The sequence below is a fragment of the Brachyhypopomus gauderio genome, chromosome 17 (genome assembly GCF_052324685.1).
Source record: "Brachyhypopomus gauderio isolate BG-103 chromosome 17, BGAUD_0.2, whole genome shotgun sequence".
Taxonomy (NCBI): Eukaryota; Metazoa; Chordata; class Actinopteri; order Gymnotiformes; family Hypopomidae; genus Brachyhypopomus; species Brachyhypopomus gauderio.
In genome coordinates, this window is record NC_135227.1 from 5,566,535 (window position 1) to 5,593,439 (window position 26,905).

The window sequence follows — 26,905 nt, forward strand, 5'->3', positions numbered from 1 at the left end:
ATCTAATAATATAAATGTTTAATGAACTGTGCAGTCACTTGCAAAATTATTGTTCTTACTTTAAAATGTAAATGTGTTTTTGCTTTTTTTTTGCTATTACATGTGAATCATAAATTCCTATTTTGTATTTATCAAGTAATTTGTTGAACAAACCTCATAATATGTTAAGATAAAAAAAAATGGGGTTTTGACTACTGAGATTTCATAGCTCGAGATTTTGTCGTCAAGGCAACCTAGGCGTACAGCGTTCCAATGGAATTGTTTATGAAAAGAATGCAAATATATCACAGACTACACAAGCAAACCTGTTGTACAAGGTCCAAGATGGCCTCTGTCTAAGTTAAACACCTGGTGTGGTGCACGTCTAAAACCACCTCTCCTCCATGGATGCCTCCACACGTGGCTGCAGCACTTTGCAATTGTGATGTTGCTCCATGGAGACTTGGAGCAAAATGTGTAGATAATGTTTGTTCAAATCTTTAGGGTTAATCTCACCTTTTAGTTCACCAGAAACAACTGCAGTAGCATAAATTACCAGACTACTCACTTATTTTCACTGTGTTTCACACACGAATATATGAATGTTAACTGCAAGATATAAATTAGAATGCTTTTATAACTAGTTACATTTAATAAATTTCAGTATAGTGATTCAGATGAATGTTTACATATCATATTAAAGATGGAAGATACATTAGGGCATCTTTAAAATAGTTCAGGTGGAAGGTCCTTCTTGAATGGATAAGATGACTGCGTGCCAACTGTCTGCACGGACACAGCAGCTATGATGTTGGCTCGTCTGGCCATCTCCTCCAAGGGCATCGTGGGGTAGTGGGCCGTGTAGAACGCCAACGCTCCGATGAAGCTGTCGCCGGCACCCTGAACCAAAGACAATGAGGTTGCAAACAAGTTCACCGTGTAGCTTTTGGTTACTGTGAGTTTGGTTGAATATGGCTGTAAAACCATCTTATGTGTATCAATATTTGCAGAACGCTGAGGAAAAGAACCCAAGGCTAAAACGTCTCTGAAATAATGGTCATCAAATATTTGCACTGAAGTTGTGCCACGCGTGTTTTCCAACCCTGGAATAGCGCTGGCCTGTGTAACTCGAGAACAGCTGCAAAAAAATGTGCAGGAGACACGCATGTAAATTCCCACAAAAGGTCTCTTAAGAGGGAAAGGATATGTCATACAGAATTAGTGTAATCACAGATGACTGTGGGGGGTGATCCGTGCTGATGACGGCCCTGTACACAACCACGCTGAGTCATACCGGCCCGTCTGGCTCAGCACAGAGTGTGAGGAGTAACTCGGCGGCACTGCTGACTGGGGGAGAGGTCACTGGGTTCAGTGTTGAACACGAGACACTGGGCCTCCCCTTACCTCTACTGATGGGCAGCCACCGCTCCGCGATTCAACCTCTCTCGACAAGTTGGATTTATCTGAGTCGAGCTAAGGTCCCTACTCGGACCGACAAGGTTACCTGGTTTGGAAATGGACGTTTCAATATTCCTTTAAATGTTGCTATACAGCCCTAGGGTGGGTGTGTGTGTGTGAGTGAGTGAGAGAGAGAGAGAGAGAAAGAGATATACATTACTGTTTAAGGGAGGAAATACAAATCCAGGTTTTTGCATCATAAATGTGTAAAACAGTGCTTCTGATAACCTTTATCAAAACACTTAAAATACGCAGGAATGTTCCATTGTGCAAAAGTATGCGGGGGGGTTACAGACAGGAAAGCAGTGGGGAATGTAGTCATTTACTGAGATTGTCCAGAGATGACTCCGGCCACTGGTTTTCATGAGCTTGTGTCTGGTTACTCATGGCAATGGATCTTGGCTCATCCCCCAACTTTACCGTTCATCCGCCTCCTAACATCGACGACACCGAATGCCAGTTTAAAACTTCCCTCGTTCTTCTCAGCCAAAATCTGTTCGCAAGTGATCGGCTCTCTTAAATCTAAAATGGTCAGGCGAGTTGAGACAAACGTGTGTGTGAATACAATGTGGTCATGGGTTGATGAACATTTCTCAGCTGTCTGTTAATGACTCCACCCAGTATGACCCAAGCTGTCTGCAATGTCCCAATCTGACACCAAACCCCAGACAAGAAACAATAAAGATGTCACAAAAAAAAAAAAAAAAAAACCCCTTACATCATTTTACACTTGAAATCACAGCCGTCATTGGGATGTTTAGTTGGATAAAGCGATGAAATACATTCAACAACTGCTATAAGCCATGAATTTCCACACTGTGAATTATACTGTGCCGATCTTTTTAAGATCAGGAGAGAGCCTTCCCGGCTTTAATAAGCAGCAAGTGGACTGGTGTGTGTGAGAACTTCGCTCCTATCTGACACTCAGCAAGGCAGACAGCCACTACCTCTCATGACCCCGCACAGCCCATCCTAAGCACAAACACATGACAACTAGGGAGAGCTGCCTGCCCATCAACTGACGGGAATATTGGCCAATCAAAATCAACGACCCGGCTCACTTTCCCCTCCCATCCCCTCACTGCAGACTTTGCAGATGTGTGCCTACAGTATAAGGAAAATGTAAACAGGCGTTTGTCAGTTGCATCATACTCATTGTATTACACAATATACTTTTATATAGTCTTTAATAATAATAACTAATAGCTGAAAATGACAGTTCAAGGTATTGGGGGCAAATTGGTCTATTTGTTAGAGAAAAAACAATGACCAGACTAGCACAAACAAGTTATTCCATTCACTTCTTAAGTCTTTCAAATGAGCAGATTGAGAGCAGCTTGGAACACTTCTCCCATTACTATTCCCTCCCACGGCTGCCTGAACGAAACTTATTAGGAGAGAGATTACCACGAGCCTCTGTTAGGATTACTGGTTACATTTTCCCTGGCCTCTTTATAGCGCTGAGAACAGCTCTCCCCCACAGGGAGAGTTTTGGTGGACGGCTTACATCACCATGACGCGTTGCTGGGCGATGTCTCGTTCCCACGTAAGCGGACGCCGCTGTCCGGCGGGTGCTTGTTGCGGCTTTCCCTTAAACGCGCCTCGTTTCCAGTCTGCCCGTGCGATGACATCACTTTCCCCGCGTTAGAGGGAGATGAGCTGTGTTTTCCGGTAAGCCCCCGCCCTGTGAGCGGCTGTGCGGTGGGTCCTGTCCTGTTCCCCTCTCTGCAGGCTGGGGTCCACCTCATTTGGTCTGTCTAGACCCACTCGTCGCTGGGTTGCCGGGCCTGGTCGAGAGCCCGGCCCACCCACAGTCCGTCCGTGTTTGTGTGTGTGCGTGAAGACGGTGGGTAGGAGAGGCGAGTTTAGTCTGCAGAACACATTTATACACACGGGGACGGCGTTCTCTCACACCCACGGACTGGACAGATAGCGAACACAGGCAAACCGAGGAGCCCGAGGAAGCTCGGCAGTCTGTGGACCCAGACCAGCTTTGATGTGAAGCGGGCGGCACCACGGATGCGCGGAGGCCGGTTCACACGCCTCAGGGTCCAGCCCGGTACCCAGTAGTAGAAGCCCAGGGCCTGGAAGAATGCAAATGATGTATTTTTGTTGTTCAGAACCTAGTGTGTCTGGGCAAGTGCGTACATGGCAGGTTCAAGCAAAGCCAAACAATAAAGTCAATCTACAGCTAAAAAAAAAACCTAGAGGTTCTAACCACATGATATTCAACATAATTTAGGTAAAACCTAAGAGTGAATAGCTATATATAAATCCTTGATTCTTCATGAAGTCAGTTCTCCCATCATCTAGATGTAGTTATGAGCATTTTAATGTGTTGTGAACCCTTTGGCCCTTTTTTTTAGTGTGCGAGATGCATGAATGGACCTGTACACCTTTAGTTGTGTCACGTGGCTCCGCAGTAGATCTCACGGAGGGAGTCTGGCAGACAAGGGAAACAGCTGTCGGTTTCATCTTAAGACTTAAGACTGGAATAGAGCACGCAGACGCCATCACGGCCCGCAGAGGAAAAGTAGAACAGCGTCTAATCTAATGGGAATGCCTAATATTTCAGGAGTCTGTGACTGGCCCTTGAAATGGTTTTGGATCCATAAACCTGGATGTGAACAAGTTGGGCTGCAGTAAAACAGAAGCTGAGTCACATTGAGAAAAGCAGAGTCACGCAGTTCCCGCGCTACTGACGATCGGCCGACGGCTCGCCACTGACGGAGGGGATTCTGGGTCGAGGACACGTGGCGTCAGTGAGGGGACAGACGGCGCGGGGACAGGGGCTGAGTCCAGGAGGACAGCAGGGTGCAGGGTGACTCACTTTACAATTAAAAGAGGCTCTGGACAAACTTGAACCCACTGCTTTTTCACACCGTCCCACACAGAGACGGTCCTTACACATAAACACAATAGGCAGACACCGTGGAATGTTGGTCAAAGATGCACTCCAGTCACTTTCCCATAAGGGAGGGAGGGCGGGGGGGGGGGGGGGGGGGGCAGACATCCCCTATGTATCTCATACCGTTTTAAACATGCCCTGGCCTCATCAAGCCATTCAGATAAAAATCTGGCGTTCACCATGTTTCCCCTCTTTAAACACACACACACACACACACACACACACAGCTGGGGGAAAACAAGGCTTACTGGAAGAGGGATCAGAGCATCCAAAAAGAGTTAAACACTCAGGATTTATGGGTCATGAAGGGAGTGCGTGTGCAGGCCCACAGCCGCTTGGAAACCACCGTCGGGAGGCAGACGGCACGGCTGAGGGGTGAGTCAGGGGGGGCAGGCAGGGAAGGCATGGCTAGGGTTTACCCCCGGGGCAGTTCACCCACAGGAGCACAGGCACTCACACGCTCGGGCACGAGCATGTGTGTGTGTTTACGATTAAAAAACGTGATGGTAATCAAGTAAAGGGGCTTCGTGTTGTGTAGAAGTGTGTTTATTTACTTTATATTGTGTAAAAGCGTGTTTATTTACTTTGTTATGGAGAAGTGTATTTATATTATACTCTGTAGAAGTGTGTTTAATATTACCAGTATATTATGTAGAAGTGTGTTTATTTACTTTATGTTATGGAGAAGTGTATTTATATTATACTGTGTAGAAGTGTGTTTAATATTACCAGTATATTATGTAGAAGTGTGTTTATTTACTTTGTTATGGAGAAGTGTATTTATATTATACTGTGTAGAAATGTGTTTAATATTATATTGTGTAGACGTGTGTATTTTTTTGTGTAGAAGTGTGTTTATTTACTTTATGTTGTGTAGAACTATTTATGTGTATATTGTGTTTATTTAATTTATGTTGTGTAGAAGTGTGTTTAATATATTGTGTAGAAGTGTGTTTATTTAATTTATGTTGTGTAGAAGTGTGTTTAATATTATATTGTGTAGAAGTGTGTATTTTTGTTGTGTAGAAGTGTTTATTTGCTTAATGTTACATAGAAGTGTGTTTAATATTATATTGTGTAGAAGTGTGTTTATTTGCTTTATGTTATGTAGAAGTGTGTTTATTTGTGTGTGTACATGTGAAATAGATTCAAGGTCCATTTAAGGGAGACACTGCTGACACTCTGGTCTCCATGAAAGCAGTTTAAGGATAATGATACATTCACAGTCCATTCATCACAAATAAGATTTACATTGCAGTGCTGTGGGATACTGAAATGCTTCAGTGCAGTGTGTATTTACTGTCTGGCAGACCAACAAGATGATTCAAATACTAGTGGGCCCAGATGGTTAGTTAGGATCTTTAAACAGTCCACCAAATAGTTATTTAAGCAACACTCTGTAATTAGCTGAACAATGCCAGTACATGCAACACACTGAGATCTACTAAACATTGATCTCCACTCAGTACGTTATGACTATTGCTGGACTAGCATGTTTATCATACCTTTCTTGGATACTGACAATAGTGATTCTCATTATACCAGACAGACCTATTGTCAGCTTGATTTTGTACATTATTAGAATTTTTACAGTTAATATTATCACATCTTCAAACACAACCAAATAATAAATACTGACTTTTCCCCCCTTTATTTATTGTACACTTTGATGCATTTGATACAGTAATAAGCTGGATGCACAACTTATGCTACTCCCACAAACTACACACCATTGAACAATAATAATACTTTTACTATTTTTCAGAACTAAATTACAAATGCCCATTGACCAACGTGATGCCTTTACTACTTAACTCTATTCAATATTAATAACCAATGAAAATCTGCTCAGTTCAGATAATTCTTTATGATGACATCCAGAGGAAAATCTTATAAAGCATTCAGTGACAAAACATTCTAATATTTATTTGGTAGATTTTGGCAAAAATCTGACGGCATTCAGTGTCATTTAAACTTCTCTAATTCTAGTCACACATCACATTCTCACATTTACAGAAACGATCTGCCTTTCACACACTGATCAACAGTTGATAAATAAAAAGTTGTGAATCTGCTGGTTGGTAACTGGTGCCAAATGCAGAACTTAAGAGCTCTCCCAATTCATACGGTGACGCAACAAATGCTCGGGATGCTTAGAAAATAACTCATTATTATTTTTAAATGTAATAAGAGCAGTTAAACAACAATGTGCCAATGCTGCAATTGACATTTTCAAAAGGTTCACTGAATTTCAGATGTTAAGAACATATTAGCTCACTTGTGAACTGCAAGCTCACCAGTCTTTGGTTCCAAATCTATGAAAGTCTCATAAATTATGGCAATATGTACAAATCCACGATGCTTCCTAAAACCATGGCATCCTCCATTCCATAATTATTAGGTCATAAAAACATCAAGGTGCAATGAAAAATTGTTTTAAAGACACAAATGTTTGACCTTTGAGTCTTTTATGGATGCCGAAGATGTAGTGACTGCAGTTGTGAGAGATGCAGCCACTATCGATGTAATCAATACCAGCTTAATGACAATCAAAACTTAAAGAAGGCCTTCGAGCTCTCAGATTACACCAGAATGACAGTTTGTACTCATGCCAAATGCCCATCTTAGCACCAAGCTGCTCATCTTTACACAATTTCCATCGCAATTTTCCACAACAAAACCGAAAGATCCGTCGTTGCTAACTGCCTAAGCTTGCCGCAAATTTTGTTGTTCATCAGAACATGTATGTAAACTCTTATGACACCGTTGTGTGTTCTCTACAGATTGCCATCTGACGGGAAACCAGAAGCACCAAACCCACCAATTTTTACACATGCTGCTTCTTAATATCTTATTTCTCATCCAATCAGTTGTTGTTTGATGAACGTCAAAGAGATGTTATCAAATGTCAAAGCTTTTGACGTCTGCCTCCCAAAAGAGAACATGTCTAGGGATTATTTAGATTTAATATCTGCAAAACAGTCCGCCAAAACCACATGAATTACAAATTAAAGTTCTGATGCACATACGAATGGATGACGAGTGAGATGACTTGCCTCGTTTCACGATCTTATCAGGGTGGGAGGGCACTTTGGCTGGTGGGCGGGGCCTGTCGTCCCGCGCACCACGGTGTGTGTTAGCTGGTGCGGGTCTTACCGTAGTGTCGCGGGCGGTGACCTGGCTGGTGGGCACGTGCTTGGGCTCGGGGTGGGTGTTCTGCAGCACCACGCAGCCCTGGGGGCCCAGCGTGATCACCACTGAAGCGCAGCCTCGACGTAGAAGCTCCCGGCCCACCCGCCCCGCCTCCTCCACCGACGCCACGCCCTCGCCCGTCAGAAGCTCCGCCTGGAGGGGGTCGTTGTCACAGAGAGGTTAGCCAGGACCCAGGGCCTAAGACCCGCCTATCCCCCAACCTATGGCCAATTAAAGACGTTTGAAGTGTCCCCTGAACCTGCACATTGGCTGTGCACCTTTCCCCAACTGTTATGTTATTGGCTCGTTATTCTGGCCGTCTTCAATGTTGCCTGAATCCTCTCAGTGATACGCTGTTTTACTGTAGCGTATCACAATGCAACAAACCATATCCTATTCCAGTTAGTGTAATATATTCCTGTAATATTAAATGCAGATAAGCGTAAACAGGATGCCGGTACACAACACCCAGCTGTACTTCAATCAGGCCTAGTAAACAATGGTTCAGTGTTGCAGCAGCGCATCCGAAACAGAATTAAATCCGTCCTGATCAGGACATACTTCAGGACTTGAAGACTTGTTCTTGGGCGGTGAGTACGTGCAGCCAGTGAGTTTAGCGCTGCCGTGTGGGACTGCAGAGATACCAGGGGCAGCGATGCCAGCTGCTCAAGGCACTGCCCTCCACAGCCGTGCCGCCTTGGCTAGCATGTGTAGCCCTCCAGAATTCTGCAGGGCAGTGACGGACATGTACAGGAAACCACTGAACAAGACCGTTGTGTCATCACGTAGAGCTTTGGGCTTTTCTGGCATTCTGTTCACACCAGTGCAAATGTTTTCCACAGACACCGGCCAGCACTGATTACTTCAGCGCGATCGCACTCCTCAACGGTCTACGGCTGCCTAACCGCTACACCTCACGACGAAAAGCAGGGCCTTGCGTCGGCCTTGATCGGGGGGGGACGCTGAACATTAGTGACAGCTTCTGCCCTGATGTGCTCACCGACCACACACGTGTGCACCTGGAGACTGCACGGCCTGGCTAAAAGGTCTGGAGACACGCCCCGAGAGATCCTCACGTCAGGGCCTACACCGAGCCTTTTATATCCGCCGACCGTACATGCTAACTCGACCCTCTGGCTGCTCGCCAGCAGTGAATAACACTCGGGTTACTCAGCGTTGGAAGCTCATCCATCTGCCTCACTGTACTTCCAATTATTCATCTTTCACTGCCGCCACTGAAGCCCAGGGATGAAAGCGGGCGATGTTTGCGCCGAGGTCTCACTTTCATGTCCCACCTGTACATTTCCCCTCTCCAGCCTCTCCTGCCACATCAAAGTGGGCTGAGCTGAGCACTCTGGCTCTGGCTAGCAGGCCCGGCAGCCCGGCCGCCCCGGGCCACGGTGACTCACCACGCACTCATGTGCCTGCTCCCCCCCCCCCCCCCCCCCCCCCCACCCCCCCCCCCCACCCCCACCCCACCCCTTCTTTAACTCCTTCCCATCAATCCGAGCCCTCGTCTGTCATCTTGTCCAGCCAAGGTGTGAGAGAGGGCGGCTCCAAGCACATCGGTTACCGTAAGAGGGGGAAAACGACACCCCCCACCCCCCACCCCACAAGTATTTCCCACTCCACTGAGGGAAAATAAAGAGCTGGTGTCTCGTAACTGGTCATGAGCAGGTAGCACGACTGACTGGTTCTTCTCCTGCTATGATTGTTCCAACACAGCGATCTCCAGCGATCTTAAAGCCCTGAGGATGATCCATGTTACTTTATCTGCTCTAAAGGCTGTTTCGCCTTCTCTGTCCAGTATCTTTATTTACTGAACCAAAACCCAACAACTTTAAAACTTGATTCTTCATACTTATAATTATTTGGGCTTAATTTGCTTGTGTGTGTGTGTTTTCTGTGAATGACAGTTGGTAAACAGACACATTAAGGTTTTACTTCTTGTTCTCAGATATCTTGTGAGCACAACTGTAATTTTTTTATTTCTAGCTTGTAATTGGGTTTCCAAAATGTGCAAATTGTGTTTATCAATTATCCTTTAGAGGCTCTCACTCACACACACACACACACACACACACACACACACACACACACACACACACACACACACACACACACACACACACACACACACACACACACACACACACACACACGTGTTTAAGCGATCTGCTTTCACCTCAGACTCATTACAGCAGAAGATATCGGAGGCTCTGTAGAAGTCAGCGTGGAGGTCTGGAATGGCGGGCGCGGGGTTGAAGATGGTCTTCACTGCGGGTGACGCAGAAGAACACGTTAGAGTCAGCACACGCGCGCACAGGGGCCACGGCAGGACACGGCAAGATGTCCATTCATTTGGAAACAGGACTTTTACTATTTTTGTGACGATGCTGTGTTATAGGTTGAGGTTAAGAGGAAACGGTGCCTCAGATACGGATGACGCACCCCACGCACGTCACGTTGCACTAAGTGTGAAACTTCGGCCCTGTTTCGCTCGATTTCGATCTTTGTCCTTTCTCCAGCGAACAGCAGTTTCAGAATGATGTAAGTGGCAAATCTTCACTTCCTCATCAGTCCCCATGTGGAAACCACATAAAAAAGCCATAGTAACCAAAACGCTACTCTGTACATATTTCCTAAACTACATAAACTACATAAACTACATAGTGTGTAAGTTTACCTACATACCGAAGCGTCCGCGAATTAATATCTTGTCTGTTGTCTTGCACATTATTCCTGATTATACTGTTTGTATTTCTTTGCACAGGCATGGATGTAAGCCAGTTATAATCACTGTCTGACGTTCTCTTTTTCTGCTATGTCTGAATCAGTGTATGCGTCATTTGACTGGTGATCCTTTCATCTTGGTAACTTTCACATGTATCCCCCCCACACCACTCACCGAGGTAAAACGCAGAGGAACTACGGCGTCACTCATTTACAAATTGTATCACTCAAAGTGTCCAAATCAAAGAGCTGACAATAAAAACATTCATCATACCATCATGCAAAATCTCTCTCTCTCACACACACACACACACACACACACACACACACACACACACACACACACACACACACAGAAGGAGAGAGCAGTTGTGAACAAAGATATCTTTCCCTTGATGCTGCAGGTGTTATTACACACATATGGTTTACTGCCATGCCAAGGCCGGGGAGGGAGAATGGGGTAACCACGGAGACTGAGTCATGTCGGAAATGCTTGCAGTTGGTCCTGGCTCACTCTGAGAGTACCGGGAACCTCTTGATCAATACCAGTCACCCTAAACCCATACCCTTTAACCCATCCTAAACCCATACCCTATAACCCATACCCTATAAGCCATCCTAAACCCATACGCTATAACCCATCCTAAACCCATACGCTATAACCCATCCTAAACCCAGACGCTATAACCCATCCTAAACCCATACCCTATAACCCATCCTAAACCCATACCCTATAACCCACCCTAAACCCATACCCTATAACCCACCCTAAACCCATACCCTATAACCCACCCTAAACCCATACCCTATAACCCATCCTAAACCCATACGCTATAACCCATCCTAAACCCATACGCTATAACCCATCCTAAACCCATACCCTATAACCCATCCTAAACCCATACCCTATAACCCATCCTAAACCCATATGCTATAACCCATCCTAAACCCATACGCTATAACCCATCCTAAACCCATACCCTATAACATAAACACAGCCACACCCCTCAGACACACACTGATTCAGTCACTGGTGATGCAGGCATTTACAAAAATGCCACAGTGACAAATTAAGAACAGTAAAGGAAGGTCAGTGTCTTGTGCGGATTACTGCACATGCTGAAACGCCAAAGGAAAGGATAGTTGTTAGAAAAGGGATAATTGTTAGAAAAGGGATAGTTGTTAGATGCAAATGCACTTACAAAGATGAGTTAAGTGAGGTGTGACCATTCTGAGAGCGTTCGAGCTGCAATAATTACAGGCGAGAAGGAAGAGATGGAGAAATAAGCTCGACGCCGGGCCAGAACCAGAAACGGATCCTGCTACTCAAAGACCTGTGAAATTACACATCACCCCGTAACAATGCTTCATAAAGGACCCAATCATGTAACCGCAGAGTGTGTCTGCGAATAAACTGGAACCGGGCAGACAGAACCAGTCCAACGCTCCTCTGCCGTGTGTGTGGAGGTGGCATGTGCGTGTGCGAGCCTTTCGCCACGGCTAAGTGCTATTCACCCACGTCACCGCCTGACGAATCTATAACAAGTGATATTCACATGATCTGGGCTAATGGCCCGACGCTCGACACTCGATATGGTCTGCTAACACTGTCACTGCCGTGTTCCTGGGCACTTCTGAGGTGACGAGCATCGGGGTGTGATGGCAGGGGATGCTGGTGGGGGGGGTGGGTGACCATCTGCAGGGCCCATCTGTGGTCCAGTCGTGCCACGTCACGGTGCGTCTCCAAAACAAACCACGCGCACGGTCGCCCATCAGCGGGGACCCGACTGGATGAGCCGCTAACGATGTCTGGTGTACATGACCGGTGGGAATTTCCACCAGGGAATTTTTCTTTTCCTCCTCCTCCCCCCCATTCTCATTCATCTACCTGAAACTATAGTGAAAGAACAAAGTTAAGCGTGGCAGACGAAGAGACATCCACTTATTGTTCGCAAAAAGAAGATCCAACCCAGAAACTATGTACATCGGAAAAAGAGAGAGAGAGAGAGAGAGAGAGAGAGAGAGAGAGAGAGAGAGAGAGAGAGAGAGAGAGAGAGAGAGAGAGAGGCACCCAGCCAACATAATAAACAACGGGATTATGACAGACAGACAAGGGCGGAGACAGACAGAGAGGGGCGGGGTGGAGACCCACAGACGGTGGGGGTACGGACCGTGGTTCTGGCGGGCGGTTCGCAGGGCCTGCAGGGAGACGTCTGGGCTGACCTCCAGTTGGCAGACGAGCACCTTGGCCCCCCCCAGGGCCCGCTGGGCCCTCTGAAGCTCCTCCGCCCCCAGCAGCATGTTGGCACCCGCCACGATCACGATGGCGTTCTCGCCTGCGAAAGCAACACAGGGAGGACGCAGGTGACTCCTTCGCTCAGACGCAGTTTGGCTCCTCCCTACAGGTCACGTGAGCAAGCGTGAGCTGCTCGCCCTCCCGATCGCGGGCTCACGCAGGCGCACGGCCGTCACGCTCGTCGCCTAACGATGTCGCTATTGCGCGGACATCGGCGTTAAGGAAGTGCGGGCGCGCGGCGACGCCCGTTCTCGTCCCTCTTCCTCTGCGGTTTGCAGGATGATCGCTCCGTCTCGGGTCACGGCGACAGGATGCTGGGATGTGGCAATATTGGGCGGGTTGTTATGACGATGGTGACGCTGCTCTCTCCGTGCTGCTGGCGTGCTGTCCTACGGATCTCCAACCGTGACCGGGTGGCCGTGCGGAGCTGCCGTCAGTGACATTTGCGCTCCCTGGGGCCTCCCATACACCCCCCCCCCCCCCCCCCCCCCCCCCCCACGCACAGATGTAGAGGTGCAGGTGTAGAGGTGCAGGTGTAGAGGTGGAGGTTACAGGTGCAGGTGTAGAGGTGGAGGTTACAGGTGCAGGTGTAGAGGTGCAGGTTACAGGTGCAGGTTACAGGTGGAGGTGTAGAGGTGCAGGTTACAGGTGCAGGTTACAGGTGCAGGTGTAGACATGCAGGTGTAGAGGTCGAGGTTACAGGTGCAGGTTAGAGGTGCAGGTGTAGAGGTGGAGGTTACAGGTGCAGGTGTAGAGGTGGAGGTTACAGGTGCAGGTGTAGAGGTGGAGGTTAGAGGTGCAGGTGTAGAGGTGGAGGTTACAGGTGCAGGTGTAGAGGTGCAGGTGTAGAGGTGGAGGTTACAGGTGCAGGTGTAGAGGTGCAGGTGTAGAGGTGGAGGTTACAGGTGCAGGTGTAGAGGTGCAGGTGTAGAGGTGGAGGTTACAGGTGCAGGTGTAGAGGTGCAGGTGTAGAGGTGGAGGTTACAGGTGCAGGTGTAGAGGTGCAGGTGTAGAGGTGGAGGTTACAGGTGCAGGTGTAGAGGTCGAGGTTACAGGTGCAGGTGTAGAGGTGCAGGTGTAGAGGTCGAGGTTACAGGTGCAGGTGTAGAGGTGCAGGTGTAGAGGCACTTGCTCATCCATTACTTAAGAGGCTTTTAAAACAGGCAGGTGTGAGGTGGTCCCAACCCTCTACCTGTGGCCCCACCCCTCTACCTGTGGCCCCACCCCTCTACCTGCAGCGTTTACGATGATGGAGGCGGCTCCGGTGGCAGCTTCACTCGTCTGCTCCACAAATGCTGTGGAGGAGCAGTGAGGGAGAGAGAAGACCGAGTCACAAAAGCGTCAGCACTCTACGGCCAGCACACAACACATTACTTCAACTTGTCAACGTGTTACTGAATATGACAATCTCTGAACGAGGTGGAAGCAAATGGAAACCATTACCTGTGCTCACACCATTGTCTTTAAAATTCTGAATATAGCTATTCCCAAAAAAATCATTCCCAACCTGGGGAGAAAGAAAACAATTGCAGTTCAGGACATTCAGGACTGTCAGGATAGTCAGGATAGTCAGGAAATCACAGTGCTGGGTCCAAAGACAATGGACCGGTGTCAGATTCTTTTTGATGAAAGACTGTGAGCTCAAAAGTCAATGAAATAGCTACAAACACATGCAAGGAATCACTCAAATTAAAGCCTATTAAATTTTAAGCTGGAGATCAGAATATTATATTCTTCTTCCTTTTCACACAGCCAGGGCAAAGTTCTGCACTGCTAAATCCAGCCAAGCCTTCCAGCCACACTCTCCTACTTTAGCCCTCTCCTTCCTTCTCTCTTCCATTCTCTCCATCCGTCTCTCCTCCCTTCTCTCCTTCTCTTGTGCGGGGAGCGGGGGGTCCTGCTGTGCCTGCGGGGTCTACTTTTATCCCGCTCTTAAAGTCGTGCCAAGACTGGGGCTGATGTCTACCTGGCCCGCCTTCTTTGAAGTGCAGCCCTGCTCTTCAGGGTCTCTGAAAGCACCGCATTCTATTTCTGATGCCGAGCGTACGTGTCTGTATCGACTCAAGTCTTTGTACCGATAAACACAGGCCTTTGTTGCTTGGTTAGGTCTTCTGGTAGTGCACGAACAAGAAATACAAACATCAAATACAAACTGGGTTGCGGTCCTGGAGTGATCGGTAGGAGCGATCAGGCCCGCGCACCTGCAGAGATCTTTGTGCCTTGGCGAGGCGAAGCCCTATTGAACGTTCGTGCGGAGGACAGAGTGCCACGCAAAAAGGAAGTGAATGCAATTGTGGGTACCTTGCACACCATGGCCGTCTTGGCTCCCAGACGAGCCGCCTGAACGCACTGGTTCGCCCCTTTGCCACCGAAGCCAATGAAGAACTTGTGTCCATGTATCGTCTCTCCAGCTCTGGGCAGCCGAGGTGCCTGGCTAGCAAGGCAGGAGACAGAACATCTTGACGATCATTCAAAAGACAAACAAGAAGCTTTGGACTGACTGTAGTGAAATTCCTGTGTGCCAGGGCACCGTGAGCAACTCTGAGGTTTCTCTATAAATGAACACTGTTGCACTGCAGGGTTACCAAGCTCAGATCCTGGAAGATGACGGCGTGACGGTTCGACGTTTATCCTGTTTCAGTACAGCCAAATCGACTCGTCACAGGATTAGCAATCACCCAAGGAGTTAAGCAGAGTGTGTTAAATCAAGAACGATATTCATCTCTGCGGTACTACAGAGCTCCAGGAGGTTAACACCACTGTTAAACACCATATGCAATTAATTTCCTCCACAGTCCTAAGACCAAGCGCTATACGTGCACCATATAGCCTACTGGTGAAATTTAATAAGCAGTGAATTTCTACATCATATAGCATCTGGTGGTGTTTACAGGGTGCTCTGTGATTTTAAAACAACAAAGTAGTGACTTCAAAGAGGAAAAGGAGGAATACACAATCAGTCTTTTATTACAAACCCTCCACACATACACTCCCTGGACATCAGGTGTATCCATACCATCACACACTGTAGCCGGTCTACTGGCATTCAAGATTCATCTGCACAGTTTGTCTGTTGGTAACTGGTCAGTGTCTGTCCACAGGTGTGGGGCCATTCTCAACACACCATTAACACCGAGATGGAAATGTTTACACCAGTGTAGGTGTTTAGGTTGATGCATCAGTAAAGGTGTTTGGGCCGATACACGTGCATCACACACAGCAGTGTCGCTGGGTGGTTTGTTTGTCTTTGTTTCTAACACATGCCAGCACCACTGTGGCCTTACGCTACCCCAAAACTAGGCTGCCCAGCGGTCAGAGAGTGTGTGTTAATAACAGGTATTAATGGAGACTCCCAGTGAAGAGAAATACACTCCCAATGCCAATGACAAAGAACCCATAAAGATCACATTAGAAATGAAATATATGGCTGACGTTTTGATTTGAAAGATACAGTGACCATCCAGGATTAGAATGCACAAGATTTGGCATTTTTGACTAATGAGTTGCTGAAACTGTCTCAGCAATGTATGAAATCTGATTCATGTACTACTGTGTCAGAATCTGATTCATGTACTACTGTTTAAGAAATGTATTCGTGTACTACTGTTTAGGAAACTGATTCCCACTGCACTTTACCTGTTTATTCACAGCATTTTGAAATGGTGGGGTGTTTGTGTGTGTGTGTGTGTGTGGGGGGGGGGGGGGGGGGGGGGGGGGGGGGGGGTGTGGGTACATTTACTGGAACACAATGACTGAAGATGTTTATGAGTGAAAACAAATTCCTAAACCTTCTAAATATAAGGCGAGGACTCTGAACTGTGGGGCAAGGTAATTGCTTTAATGCTGCCACGCGTGACATTGAAAGGAGAGGTTCCGTCTGCCTCTCGCCCAACCAAAACAAGCAGCCATTACTCATTCTATTGTGGAAGACAGGGAAAAGAACTCCCATGCTCAGGTTCAGACTGAAAGCCTCGACCTGGCTCCAATCCATCACGCTTTTTTTTTATAGCAGAATGGGCTGATAAACTTGTTTTTCCCTGTTTAACTTTCATGCATGTGCCGTTTGTGAGGATGGAAAGGGGGGGGGGGGGGGGGGGGTTACTGTAAGTCAGTTTAGATTAATAAAAACACTGTTTGCCTGGTTTCCAGTAATCAGATGAGTTATGATCTTTCCCTGGATAGTTCTGTTCATGAGTTGTTTGTTTAACCACAAATTTTCAAAATAGGATGTTGAAGATTGGGGAAACGAACATGAATACAAGATCAACACTAAGAGTGATACTAAATGTACGGGGGGGAGGGGGGGGAATGGAAAATCAAAAGCAGCCGTGAAAGGTAGAAGACAATTCCACAAATACACACACACACACACACACACACACACACACACACACACACATATATATTTAGGTGTCTTGAATACCCAGATATTTGGCCTCACACTGGACAAAAATAGAAGAATCACAGGGGATAAACACTTATAAAAACCAATCTTGGCAACACCCAACAAAACAAAATGTCTCCCACACTCCACAGTGAAGGGTCACAATCTGACGGTACTTCACTCCCCACAGAAAGCCAACCCTGCCGTCCCACTCAGCCGCCCTGTCCGAGGCTCTGCCACCGTTGTGGATGTGAGGCGTGCGAATGTACGGGAGCTCCGTGCTTTCACCGCTTTGTCATTTGATAGCGCTCCTCAAATCTAATGAGGTCCGACTGAGTCAGCGTCTGGAATCAGGTAGAAGTCAGACTAACCACGCCCGTGCCAGACACTCGCGCCATTGTTCCCTCAGGTACACGGCCAACTCCGACCCAGTCACGGTTCCTCTCGCAAGCCCGGAGGAACCACAACAGGTGTCAGGTGACGTGCGCCGCGCAGTAAGCTGCTGCTTACATCCGTTTTCTTATTTTGTTGTTGCTGTTTTTTTTTCCTTTCTGAAACAAAATGGAGGTGAAAACCACTGATGAGGTGTGCGCAAGTCGACCACATTAAAAACGCTTTAACCCACAGGCCAGCACAACAAACCATTTCAAGCAGACTTCACTGGCAGCCGGGGAAGACAGACAGGCCTGACTCATGGTGAATGATAACGGAAGATGGTAGCGCATCTTCCCACAACAACATTTTAGCAAGAGATCTGTCAATAATCAACCTTCCATTACACACCTTTCCTAACATGTAGCTAATGAAATTCCAGTAACACTATTTAGAAAAGACCTAGTGATGAACGACATGGTTTTACCGTAACTAAAATGTTCCAGAGTAAGTCTGTACAATATGTTAATGATTTTCACAATATTGCTCTCAGCGAGCAAATCACCTTTTAAATGTTTTTATTGAGCTTCAGTGAATTCACCTGATTCAGAATAATAAACTAAATAAATAAATTTGAATAATTCCAGGTCAAAATTCCACAGGCCAACAATGTCACACCAAAGGTTCACCACTGTGTTTTAAATTTAAATTATGGTACACTGCCATCTCAACCAAACATACAGTCACAATATATTTGGTCTGTGTTATGCAGGCCTAGACTAGAGCACTGCTGTGTGGCTGTACTGCTATAAGAACCGCTAGGCTGGTCAGCAGGTGGCGCCCTCTGGCTTTAGCACGGCCACATAGGCGGGCAGCATGAGACGTGCGGGGATGTTTCAGTCACACTGTCACCCAAGCAGACACACCCACACCCACCAGCCAAGGAGAAAACTGGATTTCATACTTCAAAGTCATGCATAGCACTTTGATGGGCTAGGAGTGTGTTTCAAGCATCCTTCAAAAAAAAAAGCTTGCAAAGAGAGAGAAAAAAAAACAAAAGAAAGAAAAAACCCACAAACACACATTTCCCATGAGAGCTGTTGACTAACTGATGTAGTCGCTGGTTTTCAAAGGGCAGATTTTAATGAGTAAAGGGGGAGATTGGGGTAAGAAGGGGACCCACCAGATAAATGAGGGCATGTGTGTTTAATAGCCCCTTTGGAAGGTCTTTGGGAGTGGATTCTGTGAATATCACCGCATGACAACGACAGAAAAGCACGACTTATGTCACTGTGAACAGATTAAGAGTGAAAACTAAACGCTGCCAGTCTTAGAGAATCCCTAGACATTTCCCTTCTGTGTGGGCAAGCACTTCAGATTTTGTTCAAAGAGCGGGCTGAGAGGTGCTAATCTCTGATTAATGTGCTTCACACAATCTCCACACTAGGAATACTGCATGGTGCACCCTGAACCTCATCGGGGCATTTAACGCAAAGCATATTCGCAGTAATTTCTTATAACCTGTCCTGAACCTGTACCTATTTTTTTTTCTGAAGGAAATATGTTTGTGTATAGAGTTTAAAAGGTAGTGCCAGTGAACACATCCTCAAGAACATGTGTGGGCAGATTGAGTATGTTTTAGCCACTCAGGTTTTGTGGCACTCAGGGTTTTGTCTGTATTGTGCTGAACATAATACTTTTGAGATTTCTCATTAACAGACTATATCAAATACAATATATATTTGAATATATCAAATACAGACACACAGATTTGCATTTAGATCCTTAGTGTGTCTAACCCAGCATTAACACTACAGAACAATGAATGAAAAAAAAAACAAGCAATCTGGATATCAAAAGAAAAAAAAAAAACACAACAATACTGTTACACCCACAGCTCAGAAACTTGGCATGGGAAAACAAAAAATATTTGAAGTGTCTTGAAAAAGAAATAAACCCCCTGGTATACTCCCCAATCAGCAATGCCCGGGCAACAAAACACAACCGCGGCTGAGAACAGACAAATGATCTGAGCTTTGAAGAAAACTCTGAAACAACTCTGACTGAAATGACTAAGAACCTCCACACTGCAAAGCCGAAGGTAAGATCACGCACTATTTTACAGAGGAACTCCGGAATGATCCTTACTGGACCACAACATGCACACGTCTTAGGAAGAACAGAAAGGGCCCATTAAAAATGTGCAAAACAACAGAGACGACCGTGTAGCAGTGAAGTGATGTGATCAGGGATAAGGAGACTAAACAAGGAACAATCTCCATCAAAGACACGGCGATCTGTGGAGGAAAGAAATAAAAAGAAGAAAGAGTAATCTGCTAACGTTATGAAGCCACTTCATCTGTGAAATGCTGCACTGGCTTGTAAGCACCTCTGTGTCTGGTTTATTAATCTTAACTGATGATGAAACAGTGCAAGCAGGATGACACACATAAAACAGTTTGCACACGTGTAACAAACTGTGCAATAGATTTCACTGGACAGGGCTGCGTCTTACATCAGGGTGATAACCTCGGTACACGGTATTCACAGAACCAAGAGATTTATCAGGGGAGAAGTGGGAAAAGGGAATGAGCCTGAGTCTGTGGATTCAGGCCCAGCGGAGCTGTGAAGTAGCTCCAACTTCAGAACGTTCACTTGCTTAGAATATTTGTAGAATTTTTTTTTTTTTTAAGAACACCATTATTTAATAAAAAATTGAAATTATTCATACCAAAAGCATTAACATTACATGGCCATTTTGAATGCCTCCACTTAATTCTGTGTAGTTTTGATAAATCATTTGAAATGCATCTATAAGCAGCACGTGACACAGGAAAACATTACACCAACATCCGACGAGATGGCTGGACGGTGATTCATGGCACTGGAGCAGTGTTATATAAAGCAGAGGAGATGAAGGCAGTTCCCCTTCCTATAGTGGGTTGCATTTAGCTCCCACTGGAAAGACCCTCCACTTACAGAGTTATTTTAAAACTGCAGCAACTGGGTGTCATAAGTAAAATGTTCCATACGCACGAGTGGGAGGAAGAAATACAAGCATAGTGCATGTCACATGTTCCACATGTACCTTAACATGTTCCCACATACATTAATGCTCGGAGCACATGTTTAAGGTGGGTTTGTGAAATCTTATGTGTCAAAGGAAGCACACAGTTGTTGGTAACACACAGTCCAGTTGCTTCCATCATAAAATTAATAAATTACTGTTTCATGTGAAATAGCACTTCAATTGCATGTGCTCACCTGACCAGATCAGTCATACAGGAGCCCACAACCACAATATCCACTTCTTCAGTCATGTCCTGGTAGATACACAGAGAGATATATTATCAGTTAAGACTACAAACCCGACTGTAAAGTGGTACATCTTGGTGTTGATATCCCAGGCAGAACTAAAAGAGCAGGCAGTCAGCAGGCCGTTACACTGGTGTAGGTCTGGATGCTTGACGCATGAAAAATCAAATGTACTGCCTAATATTCTCCAACGGAACCTCAGAAATTTTCCGCCGCATATTCTGTAATGATAAAACATGCAGTGTTCTGATTTGAAGATGACGGAAAGGAAGTGGATCTGAATTACAGTTTTCGAGAAGAGCGCCTGCCTACTGTTTTCAATAGGTTCGAAATAGCATTAATTGTGCTCCATTTTGAACATGTGCCTATTGCACCAGATTGCTCCATGTGATTGACAACAGCCAAAAAAAAAATCCTTCATTAATTCAATCCCTAGCGTGTAGGCTACGGATGTAAATAGTAGTGTGCTAATCTGCACAAATCTCCTAGCAATCCTAAAGCACTGTGAAAGCTTGGCTGTTGGCTATAGAACAGCCTACATTTTCTCATTAGTACATACATCTTCTGCACTGTCTGCAAAATATTAAAAATAATGAAAAGCAGGACTATGTATGGATTACATTTGGATATTTGATTTATTTTCAGATTTACATCAAATAAACTGTCTAGTATTTGAATTTTCAAAGTTTCTGTAACATCTTCCCTAGTTTTTAAATATAAAACACTCAATTAATCATTAATACATTGCAGACCGGACACGGAAATACCATTTATGAGCCTGCAAAATGTCATTCAAAGGGCACCATGGCCTCTACGAGTTGGTGTCAAAGTGCTGTCAATAATCTTGTGCTAATAAAAATATGCTGATTACGTGGATATAAATAAAATGTAAAAGAAATCTGAATTATTCACTAGCAGGTTATATAGCTATCTACCCAAAACGTAAAAAACAGGATTAACTTTCTGTATGTTTTAGCTGCAAAACCTTTTTTGTATTGATACACAGTAGCAAGTTGACAAGCTCTGAGACATTTTTTGCAAACTTGTAAACTAAGCTCAGTGCTTTTATGGGGTACAAAAATAGAACTTGTTCACAAGTCAGGTGTAACGATGGAATTAGAAATATCAGACACAAATAATGAAACAGATCCCTTCACCAGACTTTAGATCACATCAGACTTAAATTATGAAACAGATCCCCCAACTATACTTTAGATCACATCACTTAAATAATGAAACAGATCCCCCACCAGACTTTAGATCACATCAGAAACAAATAATGAAACAGATCCCCCCACCACTTTAGATTACATCAGACACAAATAATGAAACAGATCCCCCCATCAGATTTTAGATCACATCAGACTTAAATAATGAAACAGATCCCCCCACCAGATTTTAGATCACACCAGACTTAGATAATGAAACAGATCCCCCCACCAGATTTTAGATCACACCAGACTTAGATAATGAAACAGATCCCCCCACCAGATTTTAGATCACACCAGACTTAGATAATGAAACAGATCCCCCCACCAGACTGTAAGTGACTGGTTAGTTTGGTCCTATTACAGGGCCTCCAGCTAGTCTGTAAAAGTGTCACCACTTTTAATACTCAGTCAAGCATTTGGCACGTTACCTATGGTCCACATGTGCTGCCAAGGCAAACGTATGACCTAACTGTTCCCTCTCTGGCTGACAAATTAAAGCTCACTTCACGAAGCCTAAATCTACACAAACATCAGTCTGTGATGGAGGTAGAACCATAGGTGACATGCGGATCACGTGGACAACGTCGACAAACGGCGAGAGAAGCCCTTACACGTTCCTGTGTCATTTATTTATTTCATTTGATAATTTAACAAACCGTATGAGTGTTTTTGGTGCCGTGCTTTCATGAGACCGGTGGACTATTAGACATAAATCTGTGGTTCCAACGCGTCGACTACTGCAATGTAAACCCTCTTCCTCCAAACAGGCATTCTTTTAGACAGCCCCACGAAAGACCCCAAACAAACAAAGGCGGAAGTGGGGAATGTATTCGTCTAGGAAGCTACCTCCGAAAAGTAGTTGTATTTATTTATTATAAAGGTATATGACAGTGCCGTTTCATATTTTCATTTGCCGTTACCCTCGTTATCGCAACGAAACTTGGAAAAACAAGGCAGGTTAAGTGTTAAATAAGACAAGCTCTATCTTAGTTAGCCGGCTAGCTGGCTCGTTAGCAGACAGGCTAGCTGTAAACAGAGTGAATGCTGCTGCTTGTTGTTTGATGTCCAACATCTCTTTACACTCAATGTCCGCAGGGTCTGCCTGGATCAAATAATATCATCTTATTCGTTTTCCTCATGCATTTAAAGCTTGTCGTGCTTATTGTGTCACTGGCCTCAGCTCAAGCGTTGCTCAGAGAAGACCAGGAGATTATTATTAACCCTGACATTAACGTTTGAGTTGACTGGACCTGTCGGCTGGTTAAAGCTGGCTAAATAACTGATGTTAGATTATTTTTGTGTCCGTGATGAGATTTAACAAGAGTAATTGGTAAACTTCCGAAGTGATGCAGTCTGTTTGTATTGACCATATTTAGATCCAAAAAATATTAAACCACTGTAGCTCAGGTGTTACTATTTGTATATGTATATATATATATATATATATATATATATATATAAAGTGTGTGTGTGTGTGTATTATGTATACGCACACATATATGTATGTATGTGTGTGTGTGTGTATATATATATATATATATATATATATATATATATATATATATATATATATATATATACACACACACACACACACACAATGCAAAATGTGATCCGGAATAAATTCAGACTTTAATGTTGTGCCACCTTGCCCAGCAGAGTCATCCCACAGCACACGATGAACAGTCTCTCTCCCGAGGTGGCGCTGAGCCGGATCTCCCCTGAGCTGCGTCCTTTGCTGTGCAGCGTTGTGCGAAATGGTCGAGTTGGTTTAGACTCGACTAATTGTTTGCGAATCACTGACCTGAAGAGTGGGTGAGTGTGCCACATTGATGTATGAAACACACGAGCTGAAGTAAGCATCGAAATATACAGGGCTCGAAAATAGTAGAGTGTGTGGCAGATATGAAAACTGATCAGTGCTCTCGCCATCAAGTGTTCTGTACCTGTTTAACACACTCTCACAGAACAGAATGGCTGAATGGACCCGGTACACTCAACAACCTCTTTATTAGTTATTATTATTATTATTATTATTATTATTATTAGTCTATTACTAATAGAGACAACAGTGCATCTACAGTGAGGTAGAATAGGGCAGTAGGTTGCTCTCTAACTTTGCATGCCAACGGGTAATACACTAATTATACACTGGGGTGGTTAACTGATCATTATGTGTGAACACAAGGTAGATGTTCAGTGTTCTAATAGGGAAGGCTGTGAGTGTATAAATTAGGTAATAGTGGTCAAAACAATTTCTGCAGTTCTATCTGTGTTTTCCAGATGCACATCTCTGACACCTGGACCCTGTTGTGACAGATTTAAACTGCACATCCCCTACGCTGGAGAGACACTTAAATGTAAGTTGTAGATATCTACCGAACGCACTGCAATAATGAGATCTTAACTGAGCAAAGTGTGCAAAACCAGTGTATAAATATGAGCTTGTAGAACTGGAAGGTTTACGAACTGTAGTTCCTGTAATATATAGATGTAGCTCTGAAATAAGTTATAAGCTGTCATTAGGTCATCCACTATCTTAAAACTGCATGTGCCTTTATCCTAGATTCCCCCAAAATAAAGCAAAATGCCAAGATTTTATAATTGCTGAAATGACATGTGCTGCATTTAACCTTTGGAAATGAATGTTGAGAATTGTCAGTACCAGCTGTTTTTGATAGTAATGAGAGAGTAATTTCATGGAACCTGCCAAATATCAGCAGGAGGTTATTGGATAATTTACTCATAATATTGAATGTTTGGTTAACTTTATTGTATTTTTTCATTTGTATCCATTAGCACAAGCTTGTTCATTGCAGTAGTTCAAAATATGTCCAGTTAGCCATGGCTTATTCGTTCTGTAAGTGACAAGAGAATTTAAATGTGTTGTGTGATGTTTGACAGTGTGTAGGGTGTGGTCTGTGAATAATCACGTAAGTTCACTACTATTACATATACCACCTTCCCATTCTTGTAACCTGTTTTATACTAAGCTAAAGCATTTTTTATTGTAAGGCGATTTAGAAATGTTCCTGCACAGCTTTATTTGACACAACACGCTGCGTGAATTTGACACTGCAACTTAAAAACGGCTCTAAAAGCCTTTTCTGATGAAACCTGCTGTTGTTCCAGTTTTATGATTCAAAATCTTGTATTGAGAGGTGTGTGTCTGGACGAGTCTCCCGTGGTCCGTGCTCTGACTGTGCTCCTTCACCATTGCACCATCCCTCTCCACCCAGCCGCAGCCAGACTCCCCAGCCGCAGCCCACACGTGGCCTCCACCTCCCGTCATTTTAGCACCGCTGTGCGAGGAACCACACCACGGTGTTCCAAACGCTTGCCAAAGACCGTCTATTATGTTGGCTTTACTCGTGTCACTAACTTAAGTGCAATAAGCACGTTTTCCTTTGATTTAAAAATATGCCTTTGAGAATATGCGAGAGGGTTTGTCTGTGATGCTTCCAAGTACCACAATTCAGCGAAAAGCTATTTAATGTTTCCAAATGGGGTTTGATAGTAATTATAACTCAGCAGCGATCTTAATTGAGTGTTCCGGTAATAGGTGTGAGTCATGAGGCACTCAAGCAGCGGAGTTCTTCTAGCAGGCATGTGCACTTTTGAGGCTGACTTGTTCATAGAACTCTGCAGGGGTCTGATGCAGAGGTCTGTAGGTAGATCTGAAATGAGCAAAAGCCATTGCAATTTCACCAGCTCCAGGACATGTCACTACTAGCGTTGCTTAGTGTTAGCAAATTATTGTGAGCAGAGCTCAGACCGAATAGCTTAGCGTTCGTCTTTTTAGACGCACATTCATGGCCTACAGCTTTGCCTGGTCCCGCTGCTAATTCCTACGTGGTGAGGATGAAAGAGACTCCTAATGAATTTCATTGGTGCTTTTAAATGTCCTTTTTTTTGCATTAGTGACACAGTCATGTGTTGGAAATTTGGACCATTTGAAACATTCCTGTTTTTTTTTGTGGTGACAGTGAGCTGAGTCTTTTTTAAATCATCTGTATTGTCTTAAATGCTTTTTATGGTCACCAGTAAGCAACTGAAATCAATGTGGTAATGGTTTCCTGGTTTTGATTTCACAACGAGCAGTGGTTGACAACTCCTAGATGACTCAAGCCTATTTCATCACTCGCAGCATTTCCAAGGTTGTTGACATGCTTGAACATTACCCACATAACACTAATACTGAACTCAACTGTTTTTTTTTTCTTCCAGTGTCTTTCCCATAAATTTGCTGTCTAATTCATGGATATTTATTTAATTGATGGTGTCTACTGGGTTTTATATCTAAAATCGATATATTATAGCTTTTCTAAATATTGCTTCTTATATAAGCATTAATAAATGCCATTAATTGTATTTTAAATGCTACCCGAACGTGCTGCGGCTGTCCTGACCTGCGATAGGAGGTCGAAGGCTGTGTAAGCTGCGGTGGATGCGTGTTCGCATGACGGGTGCTGTGTTTAGTGCCGCTCACTTTCTTCCCCTCGGAGGAAATTGGCCTGTTTGCTTTGGGCCGCGCGAGCCCCCGGCTGCTTGCGCGCGAGCGAGTGGTGCTTGGCGCGGCACCCAGCGCTACTGGCTTTGCGATGTTTCTCCAGCACCCACTTCGCCTGAGTCTCCGAGTGCTTACACACGCAAACACACACTAACACAGATGTTTGAGAGGGCCAGTGGCGTTTTCAGGCCACTTTTCTCTCTTTTCTTTTTCTCTCAAAACGATGTGATGGATTTGTGACAAACATACATTGGATAACTTTCTCTCTCCATATGTGGTAAAACTGCAGCTTCATGGTTAATTTGCTTGTCATTGTTTTGCCTGTGGACAATACCAAGTCCAAGACAATAAGCACAGCAACAATGGGGCTTCAAGAACACGATGTCCGTAAATATGGCAATTAGCAGGCATTACCTGTCCTGTTTGCCAAATAGTTCAGTCAGGGCCTGAGCTTGACTAAACTAGATTATAAGCCACAGATGTTTGTATCATAACAATATCCTTGTGATTTTCCATTACTTGGTAGTGTTTTGACTGCCATGTGCTT

General features: G+C 44.8%; 2 protein-coding genes across 6 annotated transcripts in view; one reads left to right on the plus strand and one right to left on the minus strand.

Annotated features, from left to right (window-relative positions):
* Window positions 1-38: 38 nt before the first annotated feature.
* Window positions 39-22,432, minus strand: rbks (ribokinase). Of its 3 annotated transcripts, none has more exons than XM_076978275.1 (9): window positions 22,277-22,432; window positions 20,587-20,645; window positions 14,868-15,000; window positions 14,010-14,073; window positions 13,799-13,861; window positions 12,442-12,606; window positions 9,723-9,814; window positions 7,502-7,690; window positions 39-879 (listed from the first exon to the last, which is right to left on the minus strand). In XM_076978275.1, exons 2-9 carry the CDS (start codon window positions 20,640-20,642, stop codon window positions 706-708), a joined length of 936 nt encoding a protein of 311 aa, XP_076834390.1. In that variant the 5' UTR covers window positions 20,643-20,645; window positions 22,277-22,432; the 3' UTR covers window positions 39-705. The 3 variants fall into 3 exon arrangements, with proteins under 3 accessions (XP_076834390.1, XP_076834392.1, XP_076834391.1); XM_076978277.1 differs by having other exon boundaries at window positions 14,868-14,996; window positions 22,277-22,410; XM_076978276.1 differs by lacking the exon at window positions 39-879 and adding an exon at window positions 4,444-7,316.
* The window catches only part of babam2 (BRISC and BRCA1 A complex member 2), a 61,980-nt gene continuing 57,474 nt past the window's right edge, over window positions 22,400-26,905 (plus strand). Inside the window, exons 1-3 of one of the 3 annotated variants that reach the window (XM_076978273.1) lie at window positions 22,400-22,801; window positions 23,508-23,663; window positions 24,132-24,208. In XM_076978273.1, coding sequence (XP_076834388.1) covers window positions 23,527-23,663; window positions 24,132-24,208 — 214 coding nt within the window. In that variant the 5' untranslated portion in view covers window positions 22,400-22,801; window positions 23,508-23,526. Of the gene's footprint in view, window positions 22,802-23,504; window positions 23,664-24,131; window positions 24,209-26,905 lie in introns of all 3 variants that reach the window. The other 2 variants (XM_076978274.1, XM_076978272.1) reach the window with 2 other exon arrangements.

What these genes read in the sequence shown, in the direction of transcription:
- rbks (XM_076978275.1), bottom strand. Translation starts at nt 20,642, where the DNA reads ATGACTGAAGAAGTGGATATTGTGGTTGTGGGCTCCTGTATGACTGAT. An exon ending in TGTATGACTGATCTGGTCAG is followed by an intron (nt 15,001 to 20,586) that starts GTGAGCACATGC and finishes CTGCCTTGCTAG; the next exon opens with CCAGGCACCTCGGCTGCCCA. An exon ending in AGACAATGGTGTGAGCACAG is followed by an intron (nt 13,862 to 14,009) that starts GTAATGGTTTCC and finishes GCTCCTCCACAG; the next exon opens with CATTTGTGGAGCAGACGAGT.